Source organism: Arabidopsis lyrata (assembly GCF_000004255.2).
Source record: "Arabidopsis lyrata subsp. lyrata unplaced genomic scaffold ARALYscaffold_1, whole genome shotgun sequence".
In the NCBI taxonomy this organism is placed as follows: Eukaryota; Viridiplantae; Streptophyta; class Magnoliopsida; order Brassicales; family Brassicaceae; genus Arabidopsis; species Arabidopsis lyrata.
In genome coordinates, this window is record NW_003302555.1 from 1826740 (window position 1) to 1848648 (window position 21909).

A 21909-nucleotide genomic window follows, 5' to 3' on the forward strand; every position below is an offset into this window, starting at 1 on the left:
TATAAGATATATTGGCTAATTCATTGTAAATTGGTTTTGAGTTGGAAGTCATATTCTAGTACTTGTTCAATGGTTTGTTTCATGGAAAATTGAAACGCAAGGGTTGTGTACTAGGGTCTCAGGGAAAAATAGCAAATTTTTAGAATCTTCATTTTGACTTTTTGAGGGAAATCGATTGACTTAGAGATCTTTTTAGGTTTATAAATCTCGCAAGTGGAAGAAGGCGCTTTGAGGACACAATGACTCACTGTTGGAGGCTTGAATTGACGGCTGCGATTAGATATTCGATGTCGAGAGTGATGTCTACGTGGACGAAATTAGGGTTTCAGATGCCCGAATCTTCTCTTCTCCTCTGCTTTACTCGTATCTCGAGTGCGCTAACTCTTATTTGGTTGGAAAGATGAAGAAAACGAAATAATTATGGATTAAGTGCAAAAGATATATAGTCTGTTGACTTTTATGAGACATCCGAACAACATCATACAAAGGAAAATTGAAAACTCTGTCTGAAAACAGACTTGGAGCAAACGGAATAACGTACAAAAACAAAGGATTGCATACTGCAGGATTAAATCATTCAAATAAACATCAGTTTTTTTTAGATAGATACTCAGTTAGGGAAGGCGCATCTCTTCCTGATCTCACCATTTTTCCCGGTAAGAATTTGGACTTTACCAAGTTTGACCATGGAATCGGAGAAATCTTTATTGAAAGTAACCTCGTTAGCGGTCTGGACGTAGAGTTTGGTCTCAAGGTCATCGAGAAGGGTAGAGTCAGATATGAAGAGACCTTTCTTCTGAGCCACGGCAGTGAAGTAGTGAGGGTCGAATTTCTTGGCACTGCCTGGGTCCATTTCCAGTACGGATTTGAAATCTGTAGGGCTGCACTTCTTCTTCAACGCCCTCACGTAGCTAGGGTTCATGGATGGGTCAAAATCGCCCTTTCCTGTGAAGTTGTAGATACGTGTGTTGACGAGAGCGCAACTGGAGATTCCAATGGTGTGACCCCCTAATCAAGAAACCATTTTTATTCAGCTTTCAACTCTCAAATTGATAACTTTTGAGATTGCACGCACATAAGAAAATAATACCTGAGAGAACGACAAGGTCTTTAGCGTTAAGACCCTTGTCCGCAAAGTTCTTCTTCAGCGTCTTTATGTCGGCGAAAGGAGATGGTAAATTTTGCAATGCATCTGTCAATTTTGAGATGCGTCCATCCCTGCGGCCCAATGGAACCGGCCACCATGGTCCCTTGATCTGTTAAGAGACAACAAGTTATATATACATAGTAGGCTTTAATTTTGGAATGAGTCCAATGCGAAAATGTTACCACTGCGACGGCATCTCTGGCGACCAAGGCAAGAACATCAGCGCAAGAAACGAGATTGGGACACTTCTTCTCGAGCGCTGTCTTGGCCGCATCCACCACTTCAAAGCCTCTCAGGGTCAGGTTGGGGATAGCGTTTCTTTCCGCATCATTCTTTGGAGTTTTCAGAAGAACGGAACCATCACATCCCTTCATGAATCATTAAAAAGAGTTAGGGCTATTTTTTCTCATATCCATTATTAAAGTCTCGGAGAAGTGAAGCAAGCTTACTCTGACGAAACAATCATGAAAATGCATCCTTAGAAGCGAAGCGGCAAGGCTTGGCTTCCGAGAAACATATTGTTCTGTGACACGACGAACAATGCGCTCTGCGTCGGGACACTTAGACTGGTAGTAGTCGAGGGTAGGGATCAACTTTGGATAGGCAACAGAAACTCCAAGGACGCTAAGAAGAACCACAAGGGCCAGAAGGTTCTTGCTCGCCATCTCTATGTCCTTTCTTAGCTCGTTTGATTTGTTGAGTGCTAGCCAAGAAAGCTGAGATCGAGCTTGGAGATGAAGATGAAGGAGACATTCTCAGGCCTTTTATAGATCATCCAGAGGCATTGAAATAGTCCATGGAGAAATGTCTAATATGATTTAGATAAAACCTATTTGCATTATTCCTCTGATTCTTAATTAGGTTTGAAAAACAGAGGAGGCCGAGGAGGACATTGCAGGGCCTCCACTATCTTTTTGATCTCTGCTGGCGGTTAAATTGAATATTAAAAAAATTTCTTTAGAAAGCACAATTGACTATTGTTTCTAACAGATAAAATAATGTCATTTCACCATATAAAACGGAGTTCTTCACATTAGACATGCACGAATGTCTTGCACGTTATCTTCTAGTTGACATGTTTCAAATGACAACTCATAAAATAACATTAGAAATATATCTTTTTGCTGTAACTAAGACCCAACTTGCGAATTAAATTCTTACGTAATTTCTTTGGGCAAACTTGAAATGTTGAATATGTTCTATAACGTGTGTTCCACACACGTCCCGTGACTATTCTTGTTGACGTCAGGTCATAGAAGATGGCATGTTTACTTAGTAGCTAGAAGAATAACGAACCCGTCCACAAAACCTTAGTCAACTAGACAACTAGGCAGAACCGGCCGACCCGAACAGAAATCTGCAAATCCACATATTTCTAACATGTTTGGCCCGGTCCGATTTGCTTCCGCTTATAAATTACAGGAAAAATCCTTTTTTCAAGATATTTCTAAAACAGTATGTTAAATTTAAAGATTTCATTTATCAATATATTCTCTAGCCTCGTTTATTTTTCCATATGATAAATATCTAAAAAAATTCCTCTCGACTGTTTTTTGTTTGTTTAAAATCATGGGTTAACTTTTGTAAAATCCACATATATCAGTGTATCAGAAGATGCCAACGTTTGACCGACTTTAAGAAATAAATTGGCGTGGTGATCTGACGAAACGCCAATCTTGATGATAGGAAAATAAATTGAGCAGTTGAAATGCTCTCGTCCGTTTATGAATAATTCAATTCTATAGAGACGCGTTGTGTGGAATTTTAATTTGTTCTCCACTTCTAGTATGATACAATGTTTTAATATCATTGCGCATGTTACAAACAAAGATTAGGCATCAAGATATAATTAGAAACAACAATTTAGGACAAAACAAAAATTCCAAAAAGAGTATACGTTGTAAAGTTGGACACATAAATATATATAGATTTATGCTCTATGGTATCGGTTATGACTTATACTATTAAAATACGTTGTAATTAAATTAAAATTTTACTTCAGTTAAAAACATGCATTATAAGATTGAATTCGGTTCTTTTTCAAAACAAAAAAAAGATTGAATTCGGATAGTGATATAACGGCAACACTAACCGTCTATCACAAACCATATATCAGACTATACGTGTCCTACTGGTTCATAAATATATTTAAGAAAACTGGTTTTACAAACCATTAGACTATACGATCATATAGTGTATCTTAGCATCTGAAATTAGTCCCTCTACCAAATCTCAGTTAATCTTATATACTTCTATACACTAAGGAACTTGAAAATATAAAACAAGGATAATAATCTTGGAATACGCTCTTGCTCATTAGTAAGTGTTAGATTGAGGCTCTTTTAGTTGTGCTACTAGGGATTAGGTCGAGTACGTAATCTAGTTTTCGAATAAAAAGATCAGTGATCTCACGAAACGAGTTGTTTATAACCAAAAAAAAATAAAATGAAACGAGTTGTTCTTTAGTGAAAAAGTGCGTACTTTATGTCTCGAGGCGATTGATCATCCCAAAATTTAAGAGTATTCAAGATTACCAATTCTAGTACTCGCGGCTAAAAGAAATTAATCTAAAATAAGATTTCATATAATCTTTTGTTGTTGTTAATTATGACATCATAACGCTCAATACCTTCAATTAAATTCAGCTAATCTTTCTATGTTATTAACTTACTAGAACCTATTGTTGGCTTGACTTTTTCTTATTGATGAATGATGATCTATTCCGTTTTGGTATATAATGGAACAAAAAATCATTGATTATGACATCATAACGGTCAATACAATCAAATTAGTTTAGCTAGGCTTTCTATGCTACTAACTTACTATACCTTACCTTGACTTATGGACCTCACCATCTTTTAGCATATCTAATACTTATTTTATCATAGTTGACAAAATAAATTACCTGTTTTATTACTATAAGTAGATATATTTAGTTAGAGGATTTGAAATTTGCGTTTTAGTATCAGGGTTTATTTTTTGTTATTTTTTGATAATATTTTAAAACAAAATTCGTAGCGAAGCTACATGTTTTAGAACATAAAAATTACAAATTACAGGAAAATAAATATAAGTGGAAAGACGTGAACTTTAATTAAATAAAATAAAATAAAATAAAAACTCTTCCAACTTGCCTTATTGAAGTGTAACATGATCTTCATTAGTAAAAGTAGACATGTAAATTAGGGCCAGAGCTCACGGGCTAGCCCGGCCCAGTCCTGAAAAGTAGCGGACTCGGACTGTAAAATATATGTCCAGAAAAAATTGGGCTTTTAGGACTAAGCCCGTTCGGGCTAAAGGGTTTTTTGGGCTTAGTCCGACCGGGTTCGGGCTAGCCCGAAAAACCCTCTAAAAAATAATTTGACCTTTTTTTGTTAATACTTTTGTTTAATTGTAAGATTTGTTATAAAAAAAATTTTGGATAGAGTTGGAAACCCTAAACTTAGTTTTTTTTGTTGTGTATTACTATAAATCGAAAAAGCAAATATTAGCTCTACTACCTAATTTGAATTATTTTGATTTTATATTTTATCTTGTATAAGTTTAAACAATTTATTTGGATTATTTATTTGATTTTAACACTCTTTTAAAAAAACTAAATTAGCGTTAGTGGTTATTTAAATTTTGATTGGCTTGTTTCGTATATATATTATTTTTTAAAAGATATTAAAAATTATAAGTTTGTTTTTTTGTTGTCGGAAAAAAAGCCCAAAAAAGTCCAGAAAAGTCCTGTAGCTCTGTTAGGGCCGGTCCGGGCTTTAAAATATAGACTCGAAATTTTTACGGGCCGGGCCGGGCAGAGCTCAAATATGTACGGGTTTTGCGGGCTCCGGGCTAGCCCGATTGACATGCGTATAAAACAATTTTGTAATTACGAATATAAAATTTCTAATTTTCATTGTGAGTGGCGTTGATTATGAATTTATGAGTCAGAAAAATAAGAAAATTAAATAGAAAAAGAGAACATGTTAGTTCAGCTTAGATGGACCCATCTACACTACCAAACATACAAACCTTCTATATAAACCTAGAAGATAAATCGGAAAAACACTTAATTAAGAACAAAAGAGAGAAGAGAGAAAAGCCCAAGAAGAACAGATACAGTTATAACCGTCATTATGTCGGAGAGGGGTATTCTCGGAAAATCACACTGTTCCTTATAAACACGGAGATACGAAACAGTGTTAAGTGTCCCCGAAATTTTAGCTGACACAGAGAGTACACATTGATCTCCCAGCTAAGAACATCACTTTGCCGAGCTCACTGTTCGTCGAACTGCACCGCTCGTTTAAACTTAAGCCAGTCCGTATTTGCTTAAGTTTAGGTTCGCTATAAAGAGAGATTCTTCTCACTTCCATTGAGACCCTATTTACTATTTGTTTGATTTGATACATCAACGAGGTATTCATTTTCATCAACTCTAAATAATTTGTTGTCATGTGTCTGTGAAACACAGATTCGTCTTCTCGGTCTGCCGTCTGCATTATCTTTTCTTCTGTTCCATCATTTTCTCTTTCTCCATCCTCTGTCTCCTTGTCCTATTTAGAATTTTGTAATTATATAAGTAGAACAGCAAACGTGAAATGCAAACATAAACAGTAAATTCTTTCAGTTGCACACAGACACAGGCACAATAAATTTTTCAGTTGCACAAAGAAAAAAAACAAACACAAGCACAATATATTTTGCAATCGAACTGAAATCATAATCAAGGTAAAACAATTATTTAATATATTTTTCAAAGAAATGTGAGTGTCTCTTTAGTTTTGGGTTTAACGAAGGCGCATCTCTTCCTGATCTCACCCTTTTCCCCGGTAAGAATTTGGACGAAACCAAGTTTGACCATCGAATCGGAGAAATCTTTGGGGAATGAAGAGCCAGCGGTAGCAACCTGTCTATCGATATAGCTTTTGGTCTCAGGATCATCGAGAAGTGTTGAGTCAGATGTGAACAAACCCTTCTTTTGAGCCACATTGTCGAAGTAGTGAGAGTTGAACTTCTTGACACTGCCTGGGTCCATCTCCACTGGGGTCTTAAAATCATTAGGCTTGCACCTTTTCTTCAATTTCCTGACGTAGCTCGGATTCATGGACGGGTCAAAATCGCCTTTGCCCGTAAAGTTGTAGATACGCTTGTTGATGAGACCGCAATTAGAGATTCCAATGGTGTGACCTCCTGCCCAAGAAACCATTATATATTATTCAAGTTGGTAACTTTTAGATTGCACTATATGTATAAGGTATTTGTAGAACCTGAGAGAACGACGAGGTCTGTAGTGTTAAGACCCTTGGCGAAGAAGCCCTGTTTCAGGGCAGCTATTCCAGCGAAAGGCGAAGGTAAGTTAACCTCGGAACGTCTTGAGATGCGACCATCCCTCCGACCCAATGGAACTGGCCAACTTGGTCCGTTGATCTGTGAAAAGGCAAAAAAAAAAAGAAGTTTTAGTACTCTAATTTCAATGATTTGGAATGAGAAGAATCTGTCCATTATGAAATGTTATGTACCACTGAGACGGCGTCTCTCGCCACTAAGGCGAGAATATCAGCGCAAGAAACCACTCCGGGACATTTCTTCTCGACCGCTGACTTGGCGGCATCGACCACTTCAAAGCCTCTAAGGGACAGGCTGGGGAGAGCGTTTATTTCCGCATCATTGTCTCGAGATCTTAGAAGAACGGAACCATCACATCCCTACATGAACCATCAAAAATGTTAGCAGTGTTTTCCACACATATATTTACTAAGTATAGTCTCAGAGAAGCAAACCTACTCTGACGAAACAATCATGAAAATGCAACCTTAGAAGCGCGGCAGCAAGACTCGGCTGGCGAGAAACATATTGAACTGTGACACGGAGGACAATAGCTTCAACGTCAGGACACCTGTGTTTGTAATAGTTAAGGTCAAGACCCTTTTGAGCAACTGATACTCCAAGGACATTTAGAAGAACCACAAGAGCAAGAAGGTTCTTTATCGCCATTACTCTCTCTCTCTTCTCTTCTCTTCTCTTCTCTTGTTAGCTCTGTTTTCTCTTCTCTTGTTAGCTCTGTTGAGTGTTACCCAAGAAAGGTCAGAACGAGTTAATTTTGAAGATGGAGAGGATGGAGAAAATTTCATGCTGTTTATAGAAAATCAAAGATGTTGAAAACATTAAACATCCATTCCATATAGAGAAATGTCAAATGGTATTTAGATACAACCAATTTGCAGTGGCATTGCAGGCCTCCATTTCTTCCAAGAAAATGAAGACTTCGAGAATAGTAAAAAAATTTATTCAAAATTCCCTGTGAAAGCATTCCAAAACGGAGTACATTAGACATGCACGAATGTCTTGCACGTTATCTTCTAGTTGACATGTTTCAAATGACAACTTATAAAATAACATAAGATATATCTGTTTTCACTTTTCAGTAACTTATAAGATCCAACTTGCTAATTAAAGTCTCAAGTAATTTCTTTGGGCAAACTTGAATATATCCTATACGTGTGTGGAAACACACGTTCCGTGATTATCCCCGTCGACTCGACGTCAGGTAATGGAGGATGGCCTTTTACTTAGTCGCTAGAAAAATAACGAACTTATCCACAAAATTTTTAAAACAAATTGAAAAATGGTATATAATATAGTAAAATATACAAACAAAAAAAAATACTATGAAGAATTAGGCAGGACCGGCCGACACGACCAGAAATCCACATATTCATAACAGATTTGCCGACCTTATAAATTAAAGGTATAAACCTTTTTTCAAAATATTTCTAAACCAGTTTAGAACTCAAAGATTCATTTATCCATATCTTCTATAGCCTCCTTATTTTTCAATGATAAATATCAAAATAATTTCCTCTCGAGATTTTTTTTGTTTGTTTAAAATCATGGGTAATATCTTTTAGTAAAATCCACATATATCAGTTTTTGGAAGATGCCAACGTTTTAACCGACTTTAAGAAATAAATTGGTGTGGTAATCTGACGAAACGCCACTTCTTCTGATAGGAAAATAAATTGAGCAGTTGAAATGCTCTTGTCGGTTTATGAATAATTCAATTCTGTAGAGAGCAGTTGTGTGAAACTTTAATTTGTTCTCTACTTCACCTTATAATACAATGTTTTAATATCATTTTGCATGTTACAAACAAAGATTGGGGATCAAGATATAAGAAACAACAATTTAGGACAAATCAAAAATTCCAAAAATATATACGTTGTAAAGTTGGACATATATATTAGCATTATGTTCTAACGTATCAGTTATGACTTATACTATTAAAATATTTTAAAAGAAAAATGTTTATAAAATTTATTTAATAATTTATTTCAGTTCAAAACATGCATTACGAGATTGAATTCGGATAGTTGATATAACGGCAGCATTAAGCCACTAACAGTCTATATCACAAACTATTAGACTACGTTTCCTACAGTTCATACATATATATAAGTAATAAGCTTAACAAAACAAATTAATTTTACTACGACCGACCATATAATTAGCATCTGAAATTTCAAATTAGTATCTCTACCAAATCTCAGTCAATCTTACATACTTCTAACATCAAGGAACAATTAAAAATATAAAACAAGAATAATAATCTTGGAATACTCTCTTGCTCAATAGTAAGTGTTCGTTTGCAGCTGTTTTAGTTGTACTACTAGGGATTAGGTCGAGTACGTACTGTAGTTTAGGAATTGAAAAAGATCAGTGATATCACGAAACGAGTTGTTTTTTATATATATATATGGGAAGATGTCAGCCAAAACGAGTTGTTTATAAACAGAAAAAATAAAATGAAATGAGTTGTTCTTTTGTGAAAAATTAAAGTACTTTTTGTCTTGAGGCAATTGATCATCCAAAAATTTAGAGTATTCAAGATTAAAAATTCAGAAAAAAAAAAAAAAAAAGATTACAAATTCTAGTACTGGACTAAAATAAATCAATCTAAAATAAGATTTCATATAGTCTCAATTATATATAATTTTTTGGTTGTTGTTGTTGTTGATTATGACATCATAACGCTCAATACTTAAATTAGATCCAGCTAATCTTTCTATGTTACTAACTTACTATAACCTACTGTTGGCATGACTTTTTGTTATTGATGATTATGACATCATAACGCTTAACACAATCTATTGCGTTTTAGTATATAACAGAACAGAAATCGTTGATTATGACATCATAACGGTCAATACAATCAAATAAGTTTAGCTAGACTTTCTATGATATTTACTTACTATAGCTTGATTTATGGACCAAACATTCACCATCTTTTAGCATATCTAATACTTATTTTATCACAGTTGACAAAAGAAATTACTTATTTTATAACTATAAGTAGATATAGTTAGTTAGAGGATTTGAAATTTGCGTTTTAGTATATATCAGAGTATATTTTCGATTTTTTTTTAATAATATTAGAAAACAAATTCGCTACGTGTTGTGGAACATACAAATTTACAAATTATAGGAAAATAAATATAAGTGGAAAAACGTAAACTTTAGTTAACTTAAAAAAAAAACTTTCCAACTTGCCTTATTGAAGTGAAACATTATCTCTTCATTAGTAAGACTGTAAAGAGTACTATAAAACCATTTTTGTAATTATGAATAAAAAATTTCAAATTTTCATTGTGAGTGGCGCTGATTATGAGTCAGAAAAATAAAATAGAAAAAGAGCACATGTTAGTTAGCTTAGATGGACCCACCTATACTACCAAACATAGAAAACCTTCTATATAAACCTATGTTAACGTCTCAATACACATCACACAACATAATCCTCCCAAACAGACAAGAGTTTCAAAAACCCAAAATTTAAAGATGAATTACCTGAGAGCTATATCTCTTTCACTCTCTTTCTTTCTTGTGGGAATGGTTGGACCGATCCAAGCTCAATTGCAGATGAATTTCTATGCCAATTCTTGTCCTAATGCCGAAAAGATTGTTCAAGATTTTGTTTCAAACCACATTTCTAATGCTCCTTCTCTTGCTGCTGCTCTCATTAGAATGCATTTCCATGACTGTTTTGTCCGAGTAAACTCTTCTTTTCCCTCTTTTTGTTTTCTTTATATTGTGGATCATTCTTAATCACGGATATATATATATATATATATATACATGTACATGTAGGGTTGTGATGGATCAGTGCTTATAAACTCAACGTCTGGAAACGCAGAGAGAGACGCAACTCCTAACCTAACGGTTCGAGGGTTTGGCTTCATCGACGCAATCAAAGCCGTGCTTGAAGCTCAGTGCCCTGGAATTGTCTCTTGCGCTGATATTATCGCTCTAGCATCTCGTGACGCTGTCGTTTTCACCGTAAGCGAATCATATTCACGTAACATCATTGTAAAATATAAATGATAAGTATTTATCATCATAAATGTGTCTTTGCATATGTTGTAGGGAGGACCGAATTGGAGTGTACCGACCGGGAGAAGAGATGGGAGGATATCAAACGCATCGGAGGCATTAGCCAACATTCCTCCTCCGACTAGTAATATTACTAATCTTCAGACACTCTTTGCAAACCAAGGACTTGATCTTAAGGACCTTGTTTTACTCTCCGGTAAAGCCTAAAACTCACTCCACACATTGCTAAGAATTAAATTATTGTGTTTTAAAAGAAAATAGTTGCGTTTAAGATTTTTATAAAACATGTGTAAATCATAGACACAAAAAAGGACTAAAAATGATGGTTTCACAATAACCAAAAAATAATTATTATTATTGTTTCAATAAAGAAAATTAGAAAAGTATTTTTTCTTATATAGAATACATTTCAACCTAGTTCCAAGATATATTTAAAAGAAATAATTGTGTTAAAACAGGGGCTCACACTATCGGTGTATCTCACTGCTCGTCTTTCACAAACCGTCTCTACAATTTCAGTGGTCGTGGAGACCAAGATCCAGCCTTAGACAGCGCATACGCAGCGAATCTCAAGTCTAGGAAATGTCCTAGCCTCAACGACAACAAGACCATCGTTGAGATGGATCCAGGGAGCCGCAAAACATTTGATCTTAGTTATTACCAGCTCGTTCTCAAACGTAGAGGTCTGTTTCAGTCAGACTCTGCTCTCACCACTAACCCCACAACACTCTCAAACATAAACCGGATCTTGACGGGTTCGGTGGAGAGTTTCTTCTCTGAGTTTGCCAAGTCGATGGAGAAAATGGGTCGGATCAATGTCAAGACTGGTTCAGCTGGAGTGGTTAGGAGGCAATGTTCCGTTGCAAATAGTTAAGGGGTTAATATGTAAAAGATTTGGGAGTTTGTGGGGTAGTTGATAATAAAAGATGATGATTGTGATGTGGCCTTTTGGGATTTGTGTGTATGGATTTTGTTCGTCAATAAAGAAATAAAAATATTAGTGTGTTTTTTACATATTTGGCTTGTCGTGTAGGAATCATGACATTTTAGTTGGTTTGAGTAACACTGCCATTTTGTGGATAGAGTTATCTGCAACCGAGAGAGGATCCAGATTGTTTTATTGCTTTTAGTGGCAGTTTTGACACGAGTATTTTCACCTACCCCTAGGCCCTAGCTCAAACTCGGATTACTAACTTCCAATTATCTAAAGAAAATACCGAAAGACCAAAAAAAAAAAAGCTTTATTATTTTCATCAACAAACGTACAAAAGTGAGAAAAAAAAAGAAAGAAAGAGTAAACGAGTGTAAAAGTTCATTTCTTGGTATGGCTCAGGAGAATGAAGAGAAAAACTCTGCCCCAATTACAATATTTTTCACCTTCTTCTTGCAAGAAGTATACCCGAAACTATAGCTGTCCCTGCAACTGCAATTGCCACTGATGATATTATCCTCTTTATCGTAAATACTGACTTGTCGCTCGGTATCTCCATTAGATCATTCATCTGCAAATTCCATGAAACGAACACATAAAGCACAATCCATAACAAAATAAGCTCCTTCATTCAGATATTGACATGACAACAAACCGTTATAGGTTGCTTCCAATTCTTCTTAATTCCATTAATATGCCCTTTTCCGATAACTGCCACAACCGAACTATGCTCACTTGCAACTCTCAGCAACGAGGATGCCATGTACCTGCAAATTTCATATATCAGGAGATATTTTAGTTGTGAAGTCGATGAAAAATCGTTAAATCTTCTCTATATTTGCTACTACCAGTATTTCTTAAACTACATAGAGGGATTAGAGAATACTAACTGGTCTCGCTCATGCACAATTGTATCCATGAGAGTTGGAAATTCCTTGCTCATTTCTTGAATTACCAAAGTCACCATATCCACATTGTCCATATCTTTCAGCTGAATCAGTCCAATTTACCATTGATCGATATTCAGAATCAATGTATACTTGTCACGACAAATCACACTCATTTACATGTGCAGAAACGGGAAATAAAAAAGAATACACTAAGACTTACCATTTTCTCAAGTTCCTCAGCGCTCGGCAAGAAGACAGCTTGAAACAGTATGGAGTATAAGAACTTTACCTTGTGCCATAGAGGCATCTTGGCCCATGTTCTTTTTAACGTAATCTGCTTCGAAAAAATACAGATTTAGTGAGTATACTGAGGAATGCTTTTGAAAGATATAAGCCCATGAAGTGTTAGAGATGCGACTCCATGTTATAAGATGCATAACATTACTAAAATAATGTTTTGAAACTACGGACAAACATATCACCTGTACAGGACGATCACCAAGTATCACCTTGCCGCCATATTTAATCGCCTCTTCATACGCCACACGAAACTCAGCACCAGGAAAAACCTCAAGATGACTGGCGATCTAACAGAAGTAAAGGATGTAAATTTTTGGTTCAGACGGTTAAAGCTTCCATCAACAAAAAATTTGACTAACGAAACCTGCCTTTGCAAGAAACCATCCATAAAGTATTCCAAATGTGTTCTGTTTCTGCTTCCAACTTTCTATCATGTCCGACATGGTTGGAATCTAGAAAAGCAAATATAGTACCATTTCAGCATAAGCAAAAGGGCTAGAACCGTGTATAAGTACTTGGATCTGTGATATATCATCACCAAAGCATAGCATATAGAGCAAGTGACGTACATGCATCTTAGAAATTTCATTTAAGAAACAGACAGCCTCTGCTTTGTGAAAATTTGGCAAGACTAATCATTATAAATATCGACAGAGACACCAATTAAATTAATCATCTTCTACCAAAAGAGGTAGCAATGATACACATTCTTTTCCAGAATCTCACACAATGATAGATGGCCATAATATACAAAGAAGCAAACCAAATAGGAAAGAAGAAGCAGAATCAAAAAAACCTTCAAAGTCTGAGGTTTGAGAACAGACAATCGGCTCGAACACAACTCCACGAAGACAACCTGTGATATCAACAACTTGCTTAGACCTGAACATAGACAACATAAAGATGTCAAACTTCAGTGCTTATTGAACAGCTAAAGAAAAGAACCTCTGGTTTCAAGATGCTGATTATTGCTTCAACTTCAAGACAGGATTGCTGCAAGCAAGGATATACAGGATTATTCCACGATGAAAGACTGAATGCTAATCCGAAACAAAGAGCTAAGCATTTTTTTTTCTGGCCTAAACAATCAAACAAAACCCAATCATGCTGAATTTAGCAATTTTTTCCAGAAGCTAAAGATTTATTACTAAATCCAAAAACCCTAACTCCATTTTCGGTAACTGTTCTAACACAACCAAAAACACGAATTCAGCATTATTTCCCCAAAAGGTTTGATAGATTTCTTGAATTTCACATACAATTTCAGCTTTCTCTGAATCGTTCACTAGTTACCATTACCAATCCTACTTTAATTCCAAGACAGCTCCTTTGCAAATTAAGAAACAAACGAAATCGAACGAGGACTACCTTTGATACATGAGCAGTCCCAACCAAGTACACATCGCAAGATCCACCATCCGCTGTGGACTCGCACGTCAGAATCACAACGCTTTTCGCCAAATCCTCCGGTAGCTCCACTTTAATCGTCTCCGATGAACACTCGCCGCCATCATCATCCGCTCCACCGCCATCACCGCCGCTAAAAACGGAATCGGAGCCTCTAAATTCTTCCTCCGCCGCTTCGTCGAGCAGTTCATCCTTGTCCACATTCACTATGCTGTCGCTTAACGAGATATCGCCGGTAGGCCTAGGGTCATCGATGTGAACGAAGTCCTCGCCAGAGTGAACATCCGGCTCCGACGACGGCGATGATTGCGTCGGCTCTATCGTCATCGAAATCGAGGAGATGATGGCAGATTTAGTAATTATGAAGATTTCGGAGGGCGAAGATAAAGATTGAGATCACGCAAATGGTTAGTTATCTGATTATCTCTAAGAAAGAAACAAGGCAAGGTATAACACGGTGGGAAAGTCGTCTAATTAGTACTTAATTAAATTACATTAATCAATTTACTATTAATTTCCAATTATACTTTAACCGGTTAACCGGATTTGTGATTGGCCCGGGTCAATACGGTCGCATTTAAATTTGTTTTTCCTTTTTTTATTTTATTTTGGCTCAGTTCCTTTTCTTTTTTTTTGGTGAAAGAATATTTTCCATTAGTAAACTTGGAAAAAATGAAATTCTATGAATGTTAACATTGATGTTCAGATTTTTCTCAAATTTCATGAAATTCTATGAATTGACAAGTGTGTGAATGTGATCACTTGATACCACTGTATGCACATCTACACTTCTGTTTGAAGATTCTAGCTTTTAAAAGGGAAACAAACTGTAAAAGTGAGAGACTGAAAAATCATCTTGGATTCTTAGCTTGTAATAGAAGTAAATTATCATTCTTAATTTTTATATTTTATTAGTGGATACAATTGGAAATATATTAAATCTAGCTAGGGTACGAATTAGGTAGGTAGCCTAATTTTGAGTATAATGTCATTTTCATCCATTTCAGTTTAGGGCCACCCTAGTTTTAATCGATTGCATGTCATGTTTAAAGAACTTTCACAAAGTAATCACAAATTTGTGACTAAAATGCACCAAAAATTGAAAGGCAACCAGCCAATTAACAACTTAATGTTAATTAAATATACATAACAAAAAAAAAACTATAATTAGGTTCAAAAATGGATGGCAATATATAAATAATTATGGTGAAATTAGGGATGTATATAGATAAACTCATCCTCTTTGCACTCTCGCAGTCCAATTTCCATTATGTTGCCACCAGTGGAAGAAGTTGGTAAAATATCACAACACTGTCTTCTGGGAGCTTTCAACTACCGCATTCAAAATATTGGTTTTGTTAAGATAAAACAAACTTAAATCTAAGTAAGGAAGAAGCAAAAAGCTATACGAAATACTATATTTTTAGGGTGCTATTTTGAAAGAAAAAAAAAATTAAGACATATTTTCTCTATGTATCTCTAGGTAAAGAAACCATAGTAATTGATATTTCAACAAATATTACTAATCTAGAAAATGTATTTCACTATGGCCAAAATTATACTATCTATCCTAGGCCTGGGCAAAAAAAACCGTATCCGAGTACCCGAACCGAAACCGACCCGAAAAAACCGGTTCGGGGCGGGTACGGGTATTAGCTATTTACCCTATTGGGTCTTGTATTGTCGTACCCGTGGGTATAGGGTAAAACCCGATCCGAACCCGATACCCGAACGGGTACCCGATTACCCGAAATTACATATACTTATACATATAAAACTTTTTATATATGTAATATTTGAGCTAAATACATTTATATCTAAATATCCGAGAATAGTTACCAAAAATTAAATGCACTTATATTTAAATATTTAAGATAAAATATATTTATACGCGAGATGCTTGTAAATTTTTTAAATATTTGGAAAAAATTCCGGTTATTCGGATAAATTTTCGGGTGAAACTCGGATATTAGAGTAAAATTGCGGATAAAATTCGGATATTAGGATAAAATTTCGGATAAAATTCGGGTATTTGGTAAAATTTTGGGTATTTGGGTATAAAATACCCGAACCCGATGGGTACCCGATTTTTTTGGGTATTTAGCGGTTCTAAAAATCTAAACCCGAACCGACCCGAACCCGAGTAGATCCGAACCGAAACCGAACCGATATTTTAGATTTACCCTATTGGGTCCTAAACTCCTCTACCCGAAAGACCCGTACCCGATCGGGTTTTACCCGAACCCGACCCGCATACCCGAATGCCCAGCCCTAATCTATCCTATATTTTGTTAAAATAAAAAAATCTAACCTTAAACAAAAACTAGTGCTTTATTAATTATATTTTTCCCAAGAAATAAAAAAAAAATAGAAAAGATAGAATAATTTACTTGTTTGATGTTGGGATCGAGTCTTCTTGAAAACACTCTAATCTCTTTGATTTTGCGAGGCGATGTAATGGGATCGTATGTACAATTCTCATAAGCCTGCTTATAAACACTTTTAATGGTTCCATTATGGCTACTATAAGATACATGTTGCATGTAGAAAGTGACAGGTCGTTGGCAAGGATCAGGATGAATCTCTCTTGTGTTGAACATGTAAACACTTGCCAATCCGCCGGAATCTTGCCACGGTCGAAACGTCTCTTGTGTCCGCAAAACATCCGGTAGAAACAAATGCCTACTATCAATCTAGCATTTGAAACAAAAATTTACTTTGAATTAATAACATCAGGTTATTGGAGTCATAAAATTACGTATCTTATATTAGAATTAGAAACTTAAGTCGAAATTAAAAAAAAAAAAAAGTAAAAAGAAATATTAACCTGAACAGTATATCCCCAAGAGACGGAGATGGTCCAAGAGTACCAACGGTCGTAGCAAATGGAGAGCTGAAATATACGGAGAGGGTCAAGTTCTACGGCTGAGAAGAGGTGGCGGACGGCGGAGAAAGTGGTTGAGTTTGGAAAGATTGGGTCAATGTGAGCCAGGTGGTGTAGTGACACCAACGGTCTCATTGAATGTGATGTCAATATTCCTAATGCATTTCCTCTCACATCAAACTGCTTAAAAATGAAGACAAATATATTTAATCAGTTTTTTTCAAAAAAACTAGTAATAACTATTATTAAAAAAATAGAAACTTTAAAACCTGATGGAAGCCAGGTTCTTTAGACAATCCAACTCCAAGCTCAAGCACACAAACATGAACCCTAGAGTCTCCTCCGTACAAATGTGGATACCGTTCGATACAAGAATCGAAATTTCTAGCTAAAACATTAGCCAATGAGCTGCTTAAAGCGAACCCTCCACCGCCAAACGCCATGTTGTGTCCAAACATTGAATTCTGGTGATAAATCTCTGAGGTTGATCCTATGTAATACCATGATGTGTGGTCGTATTTGGAGAGAGTTCGAGCGAGATTTTCAGGTATAAAAATCGTGTCGTCGTCTCCAAATACGTACCACCTTACTTCTTTTGAGGAGGTATTGAATAGTCTGACGGTTTCTAGAACGCACCGGGCTATTCGGATCGCGTTTCTGTCACCGTCTCTCCAAGTGTACCTGTAGACGCATGTCTCATTAGGCCGATTCGATTTAATTATAATCTATTCTGCGAGTTAAATTGATAAAGGAATAAAATAGAAATATCAACTTATTATTTTATTTTTAGGTATAAAGTTACAAAAAAAGGTCAAAATATATTTAAATTTTAAAAAAATTATATATTAAATATTTGTAAAGCAATAGACGTTACAGCACTGATTATTAAACTAATAAACCAAAACTATACCTACTTTTAATTGATGATGAAATTAAAGTTGAACTTTTTTTCTGATAAAATAACAAATTGAACTTCCCTTACCTGAACCGGGAAGTATCTTGGGAAACACAAACCGGAGGAAGGAGATTTGAATCTGTGTGGTTTTCCGAAGACGGAAAGGGACGCTCAACAAAGACGCAGCCTCTCATTTTCTGAGCATCCCACCAAAGCTTAACGTATTCTCTACGTGCACCCCACGAGTTCGTGCTTGAGCCTATCCCAAATACGACGTGCTCGATTTTTGTTGGGATCTGAGATTGATCTTGATCAGAAGATGAGAAGTAGGCATGAATAGAGTCTTTAGATTGAAGCCTTGAGGCCGAGATGAGGAGGTAGACCAAGAAAATGAATACAAAAAGCAGTATGCAATTTATCATACGCGTCGCGATAGTCGAAGAAGAAGAAGAGGAAGAATAGGTTTTCGAGACGGGTCTAAATGGAAGACACATTTCCTTACGGTTCAAAAGAGAAAAAAATGTCTATGAAGAAGGACAACTTTTGGTATAAATTAAAGAAGGATAAATTTTGGTATATATAACCTTTTTATGTATATAAATGAACGGAAAGATCTTAAATGGATTATGGTAAGACGGTGGCTATATTAAAGTTGTGGTCACGGTGGCTATATGCGGTTGTAGGCTTGTAGCGGCGGTGGAGGAGGAAAGGTTGATCAGAGGGAGAGGAATGGAGTCATGTTAAAAAAATGGTTTTAGACTTTGTGATTAGGCACGGATGCTAAGGTGTAAATAAAGAAGGAGCTTATTTAATTATGTTTATAGAAAATCTAATTTGAGTGTGGGAGTCTTTATGGACTAATACGTTACTTGTTTCTCCACTTTGCAATTTTTCTCAGTTTAAAGTAATGTACATCTTAATTGGAGATGCTTATATTTTTGGTAATGGATCTCAATAAATTTATTTCCATACAACGATAGAGATAGAGATATAAAATTTATTTTTGCCATAACAATAGTGAGATTTTTCTGCTTTTGTTTTGTATAAAAGGATGAGTATTAAATTTCTGTTAGATTTATGATGATATAACTATAGTCTATTAGATGTGAGTTGACAAAAATATATAAATAGTTAATGTTTGGTAAATGTGTACCAAACATTAACTATTTTATTTAATGTCTCGTTCCTAATTTTATTTGGATCAATTGTATGATTTTAAATCGGACTAGACCAATTAAGGCTTGGTTTGATTTATAATTGTTCTGTGATTTTATTTTATTTTCTTAAATATTAGCACATATAATATTATCACACATTAAAATATTGAGAAGAGACGAAACAAGCAACGTTTAGTAACGTAAATTTTGCTGCCCTCAACATGTGCAGTGTCACAAGATCCGAGCCATAGGGGATATTAATATATTTCTAAGACATAAGTTGTTTCGTGAAAAATGATTAAAGAACTCGTTAGGAAAAATGAAATTGCCATGAACACGCTATCTTTAATTTGCCAAAAAGGTGGTTTATTTACTGACTCACGTGGAGCCAATGGACTATTTTCTGCTTAACATTATACCATACGTCCACCAATCGATTAAGAGATAGATGTACAAGAGATAGATACACGATGAAGTCATGAAGATACAATGGTTTGACCGTTTGAGAGGAAGACAAAAACTTGCGAAGCTGCAGGTTTGAGTCTTTGAGAACCAACTCCAACAAAAACTGATTCAAAACTTAACCGAACAAAACCCAAACCAAACATAACACGAACGCTTTCGGTTAAAGTCTAACCAAAAAATTTCTTAATTTGTAGTTTTTGGTAAGATAACTTAACATTAACTGCAATTAAAAAATAAAAATCCTTTTGGAAAAAAAAAACAAAAAAAAAATAATAATAATAGAAACTCCCAAAAAATCTATTGAATGGAATCAAAACTATAGTAGAGATCGTTTTTGACCTCTCTGTGAACCTTTTGCAGTCCTCAAGCGTGTGCATGCAGTGGATATCGATACCTCGACCAACCAGACAAAACCACTGAACTACAACACACCCTCGGCAAAACAAAGTCCAAAAAATCATGGAACCATAATGATGATGATCATATGATTGCAACCATCTCTTTATTTCCTTATTGGTATCTCAAAATTGAGCTTGGTTATCATTAGCTCGTGATTTTATTAGTTCCTTTGTCAATATTATCAGCTCGTGGGTCATAATCGTACTCAGCACCAGCTTTTGTAAATCTTCCTTTCATTCTTCTCTTCGTATCAGCTGTAGATTTTCGAGATTCATATCTAATTTGCTTCCCAAACCTGCATTTGTAATCAATTTGAACTTGTAAGTACGTATACACTTGCATTGAGTTATCTGTACGTAATATAATTCAGGAGGTATAATACCTACTTGCGTTTCTTCTTTTTTTCGAAATATCTCTTCTTCGCCTCTTCTCGATCTTGTGGACTAGATCTCTTGACAGGTACAAATGTTTGATTCTGCCATGGTAACATCTCATCGGTAAAAATCAACTGCGTTTGTCCACAGTCAAGTTGAGCAAGAGGGTTAGGGAATATGGCAAGATTATTGGTCTCTTCCTTTGCTTTTGAGCCAATCATTTGATTTATATAATGATCTTGAGAACTTGCGTTAGCCAAAGCTTCAATGCTGTAATCTTTTTGTATAAGCGATGATGACATACCCGATGGTGAAGATTGTATAATCTATAACAATAAAACAAAAAACTAATAAGTCAACCATAATTAAAGATATTCAAAACACTAAAATGAGACAGATTTAAACTGACGTTTACATTGGTAGGCGTGATCTCTGAATTGTGTTTCGATAATTCATCGATTAGTTGATTGGTGACGATCAAATCTTCCTCGAGGTTATATTCTTTTAGGTCTAATACTGCCTCGGCACCATCAAAAGTGTTGAGCAAAACATTCTCTATATCTTCTTTAGTTTCATAGCCTTTGAAGCTTGAGCATGAACTATCCTGCGTAAAGTGACACACAAGAAACAATAAATCCAGTTAAACAAACATATATATCATCATAACAATAAATAAATAACCCTCTTTAACAAAAAAACGAAGAAGTTATAATATATATAGATACCTTAGGAATGTTCAAATAATCTGGCTGAAGCGTCAGCACATGTTGATCACTATAATTCTTTGTATGATTTTCAAATATTTGAAGGATTTCAAAAGATGATGATGAATCCTCATTATTGAGAGGTAAGGAACCAAGGGAAAATGCCCAATTGCGATCAATAAAAGAAGATGAAGAAGAAGAAGAAGAGGAATCAAGATCCAGTGGACAATTATATGCTGAATTATCACTAGAACCGTTTCGAAGAAGAATAAAACGTGAGAATACATTAGGGTTTGAAAAGCATGTTTGGCATAGGCACAACCCTTGTTCAAGGCATTCTACAACAGCGGTCTGCGAATTGCAATTATTACACAACGGAATCCGCGAATAATCGTAATTGTTTACAGGACTCTTAGAGTGTAACTTCCAATCACATTGAAGACAAAGCCTAGCCAAATGATCGCACAATGGTGATCCCATTTTTGCACTTAATTGAAAAAGAAAAAAAAATTACGAACAGTGTAAGATTTAAGATCTCTAGATTTGAAAGAAAGGCATTATAGATTTGAGTTCTCTTGCTTGTCTTTCTTTTATACTAAGAGTTACTTTTACACGTGGTAAATATGGATAAGGTATTATGAATTAAAGCATATAGATAGGTTGTTCTGTTGCTTGATAGGGTTTTTGGGGTGGCAGATTGGTAAATAGTGGGAATCTTTTTCGATATAAAGACAGCTTTGTTAGAAATATGACGAAAAAATCGAATCTATCGGCGAAAGTTTCGAATTTTCAAGTTTAGAATTTAGAATAAGAAAAAAATAAAAGGGAATTTAGAATAAGATTTGTTAGAAAGTTCTTAACATTTCGAGTCTAAATATCATTTAAACAGTTTGAATCTCACTGTTATAAATTTTTATCCTTGATTTTCATCTGTATCCATCTCCTATATCTCCCTTACAGATTCATAAACATTATTGAAGAAAT

At 35.3% G+C, this 21909-nt stretch overlaps 6 protein-coding genes across 9 annotated transcripts; 1 reads left to right on the forward strand and 5 right to left on the reverse strand.

The window, feature by feature from the left end:
* Window positions 1–425: 425 nt before the first annotated feature.
* LOC9325606 (peroxidase 2) lies at window positions 426–3130 on the reverse strand. The gene is made up of 4 exons (XM_021011117.1): window positions 1597–3130; window positions 1330–1515; window positions 1091–1256; window positions 426–1008 (listed from the first exon to the last, which is right to left on the reverse strand). Exons 1-4 carry the CDS (start codon window positions 1810–1812, stop codon window positions 611–613), a joined length of 966 nt encoding a protein of 321 aa, XP_020866776.1. The 5' UTR covers window positions 1813–3130; the 3' UTR covers window positions 426–610.
* A 2668-nt stretch (window positions 3131–5798) lies between these two features.
* On the reverse strand, window positions 5799–9682 carry LOC9328338 (peroxidase 2). Its single transcript, XM_002892230.2, has 4 exons — window positions 6917–9682; window positions 6652–6837; window positions 6400–6559; window positions 5799–6322 (listed from the first exon to the last, which is right to left on the reverse strand). Exons 1-4 carry the CDS (start codon window positions 7124–7126, stop codon window positions 5886–5888), a joined length of 993 nt encoding a protein of 330 aa, XP_002892276.1. The 5' UTR covers window positions 7127–9682; the 3' UTR covers window positions 5799–5885.
* Window positions 9683–9885: 203 nt separating this feature from the next.
* Window positions 9886–11533, forward strand: LOC9328339 (peroxidase 3). Its single transcript, XM_021012380.1, has 4 exons — window positions 9886–10180; window positions 10277–10465; window positions 10553–10715; window positions 10978–11533. The coding sequence occupies exons 1-4, from the start codon at window positions 9968–9970 to the stop codon at window positions 11391–11393; spliced, it is 981 nt and encodes a 326-aa protein (XP_020868039.1). The 5' UTR covers window positions 9886–9967; the 3' UTR covers window positions 11394–11533.
* A 207-nt stretch (window positions 11534–11740) lies between these two features.
* Window positions 11741–14639, reverse strand: LOC9325607 (traB domain-containing protein). Its single transcript, XM_002892231.2, has 9 exons — window positions 14009–14639; window positions 13586–13633; window positions 13437–13496; window positions 13009–13092; window positions 12823–12927; window positions 12561–12674; window positions 12341–12441; window positions 12106–12217; window positions 11741–12021 (listed from the first exon to the last, which is right to left on the reverse strand). The coding sequence occupies exons 1-9, from the start codon at window positions 14372–14374 to the stop codon at window positions 11893–11895; spliced, it is 1119 nt and encodes a 372-aa protein (XP_002892277.1). The 5' UTR covers window positions 14375–14639; the 3' UTR covers window positions 11741–11892.
* A 505-nt stretch (window positions 14640–15144) lies between these two features.
* Window positions 15145–18728, reverse strand: LOC9328340. Of its 2 annotated transcripts, none has more exons than XM_021012378.1 (5): window positions 17914–18728; window positions 17201–17612; window positions 16875–17114; window positions 16438–16740; window positions 15145–15379 (listed from the first exon to the last, which is right to left on the reverse strand). In XM_021012378.1, exons 1-5 carry the CDS (start codon window positions 18318–18320, stop codon window positions 15260–15262), a joined length of 1482 nt encoding a protein of 493 aa, XP_020868037.1. In that variant the 5' UTR covers window positions 18321–18728; the 3' UTR covers window positions 15145–15259. The 2 variants fall into 2 exon arrangements, with proteins under 2 accessions (XP_020868037.1, XP_020868038.1); XM_021012379.1 differs by having other exon boundaries at window positions 16875–17111; window positions 17914–18727.
* Window positions 18729–19616: 888 nt separating this feature from the next.
* Window positions 19617–21602, reverse strand: LOC9328341 (zinc finger protein CONSTANS-LIKE 12). 3 transcript variants are annotated; one of them, XM_002892233.2, is made up of 4 exons: window positions 20947–21602; window positions 20637–20825; window positions 20234–20547; window positions 19617–20142 (listed from the first exon to the last, which is right to left on the reverse strand). In XM_002892233.2, exons 1-4 carry the CDS (start codon window positions 21403–21405, stop codon window positions 19992–19994), a joined length of 1113 nt encoding a protein of 370 aa, XP_002892279.1. In that variant the 5' UTR covers window positions 21406–21602; the 3' UTR covers window positions 19617–19991. The 3 variants fall into 3 exon arrangements, with proteins under 3 accessions (XP_002892279.1, XP_020868040.1, XP_020868041.1); XM_021012381.1 differs by having other exon boundaries at window positions 20631–20825; XM_021012382.1 differs by having other exon boundaries at window positions 20058–20142; window positions 20230–20547; window positions 20631–20825.
* Window positions 21603–21909: the final 307 nt, after the last annotated feature.

Excerpts from the sequence above, each read along its gene's own strand:
- LOC9328339 (XM_021012380.1), top strand. The coding sequence starts at position 9,968 with ATGAATTACCTGAGAGCTATATCTCTTTCACTCTCTTTCTTTCTTGTG. Across the intron at positions 10,181-10,276 it reads TCCATGACTGTTTTGTCCGA|GGTTGTGATGGATCAGTGCT; the intron begins GTAAACTCTTCT and ends ATGTACATGTAG. Across the intron at positions 10,716-10,977 it reads GGACCTTGTTTTACTCTCCG|GGGCTCACACTATCGGTGTA; the intron begins GTAAAGCCTAAA and ends GTGTTAAAACAG.
- LOC9325606 (XM_021011117.1), bottom strand. The coding sequence starts at position 1,812 with ATGGCGAGCAAGAACCTTCTGGCCCTTGTGGTTCTTCTTAGCGTCCTT. Across the intron at positions 1,516-1,596 it reads TTCATGATTGTTTCGTCAGA|GGATGTGATGGTTCCGTTCT; the intron begins GTAAGCTTGCTT and ends TGATTCATGAAG. Across the intron at positions 1,257-1,329 it reads CCAGAGATGCCGTCGCAGTG|ATCAAGGGACCATGGTGGCC; the intron begins GTAACATTTTCG and ends GTCTCTTAACAG.
- LOC9325607 (XM_002892231.2), bottom strand. The coding sequence starts at position 14,374 with ATGACGATAGAGCCGACGCAATCATCGCCGTCGTCGGAGCCGGATGTT. Across the intron at positions 13,093-13,436 it reads TCAAACCTCAGACTTTGAAG|ATTCCAACCATGTCGGACAT; the intron begins GTTTTTTTGATT and ends TTGCTTTTCTAG. Across the intron at positions 12,442-12,560 it reads CTGAGGAACTTGAGAAAATG|CTGAAAGATATGGACAATGT; the intron begins GTAAGTCTTAGT and ends GGACTGATTCAG.
- LOC9328338 (XM_002892230.2), bottom strand. The coding sequence starts at position 7,126 with ATGGCGATAAAGAACCTTCTTGCTCTTGTGGTTCTTCTAAATGTCCTT. Across the intron at positions 6,838-6,916 it reads TTCATGATTGTTTCGTCAGA|GGATGTGATGGTTCCGTTCT; the intron begins GTAGGTTTGCTT and ends TGGTTCATGTAG. Across the intron at positions 6,560-6,651 it reads CGAGAGACGCCGTCTCAGTG|ATCAACGGACCAAGTTGGCC; the intron begins GTACATAACATT and ends GCCTTTTCACAG.
- LOC9328340 (XM_021012378.1), bottom strand. The coding sequence starts at position 18,320 with ATGTGTCTTCCATTTAGACCCGTCTCGAAAACCTATTCTTCCTCTTCT. Across the intron at positions 17,613-17,913 it reads CAAGATACTTCCCGGTTCAG|GTACACTTGGAGAGACGGTG; the intron begins GTAAGGGAAGTT and ends ATGCGTCTACAG. Across the intron at positions 16,741-16,874 it reads CTTGGGGATATACTGTTCAG|ATTGATAGTAGGCATTTGTT; the intron begins GTTAATATTTCT and ends TTCAAATGCTAG.
- LOC9328341 (XM_021012381.1), bottom strand. The coding sequence starts at position 21,405 with ATGGGATCACCATTGTGCGATCATTTGGCTAGGCTTTGTCTTCAATGT. Across the intron at positions 20,826-20,946 it reads ATTATTTGAACATTCCTAAG|GATAGTTCATGCTCAAGCTT; the intron begins GTATCTATATAT and ends CACTTTACGCAG. Across the intron at positions 20,143-20,233 it reads GAAAAAAAGAAGAAACGCAA|GTTTGGGAAGCAAATTAGAT; the intron begins GTAGGTATTATA and ends TTACAAATGCAG.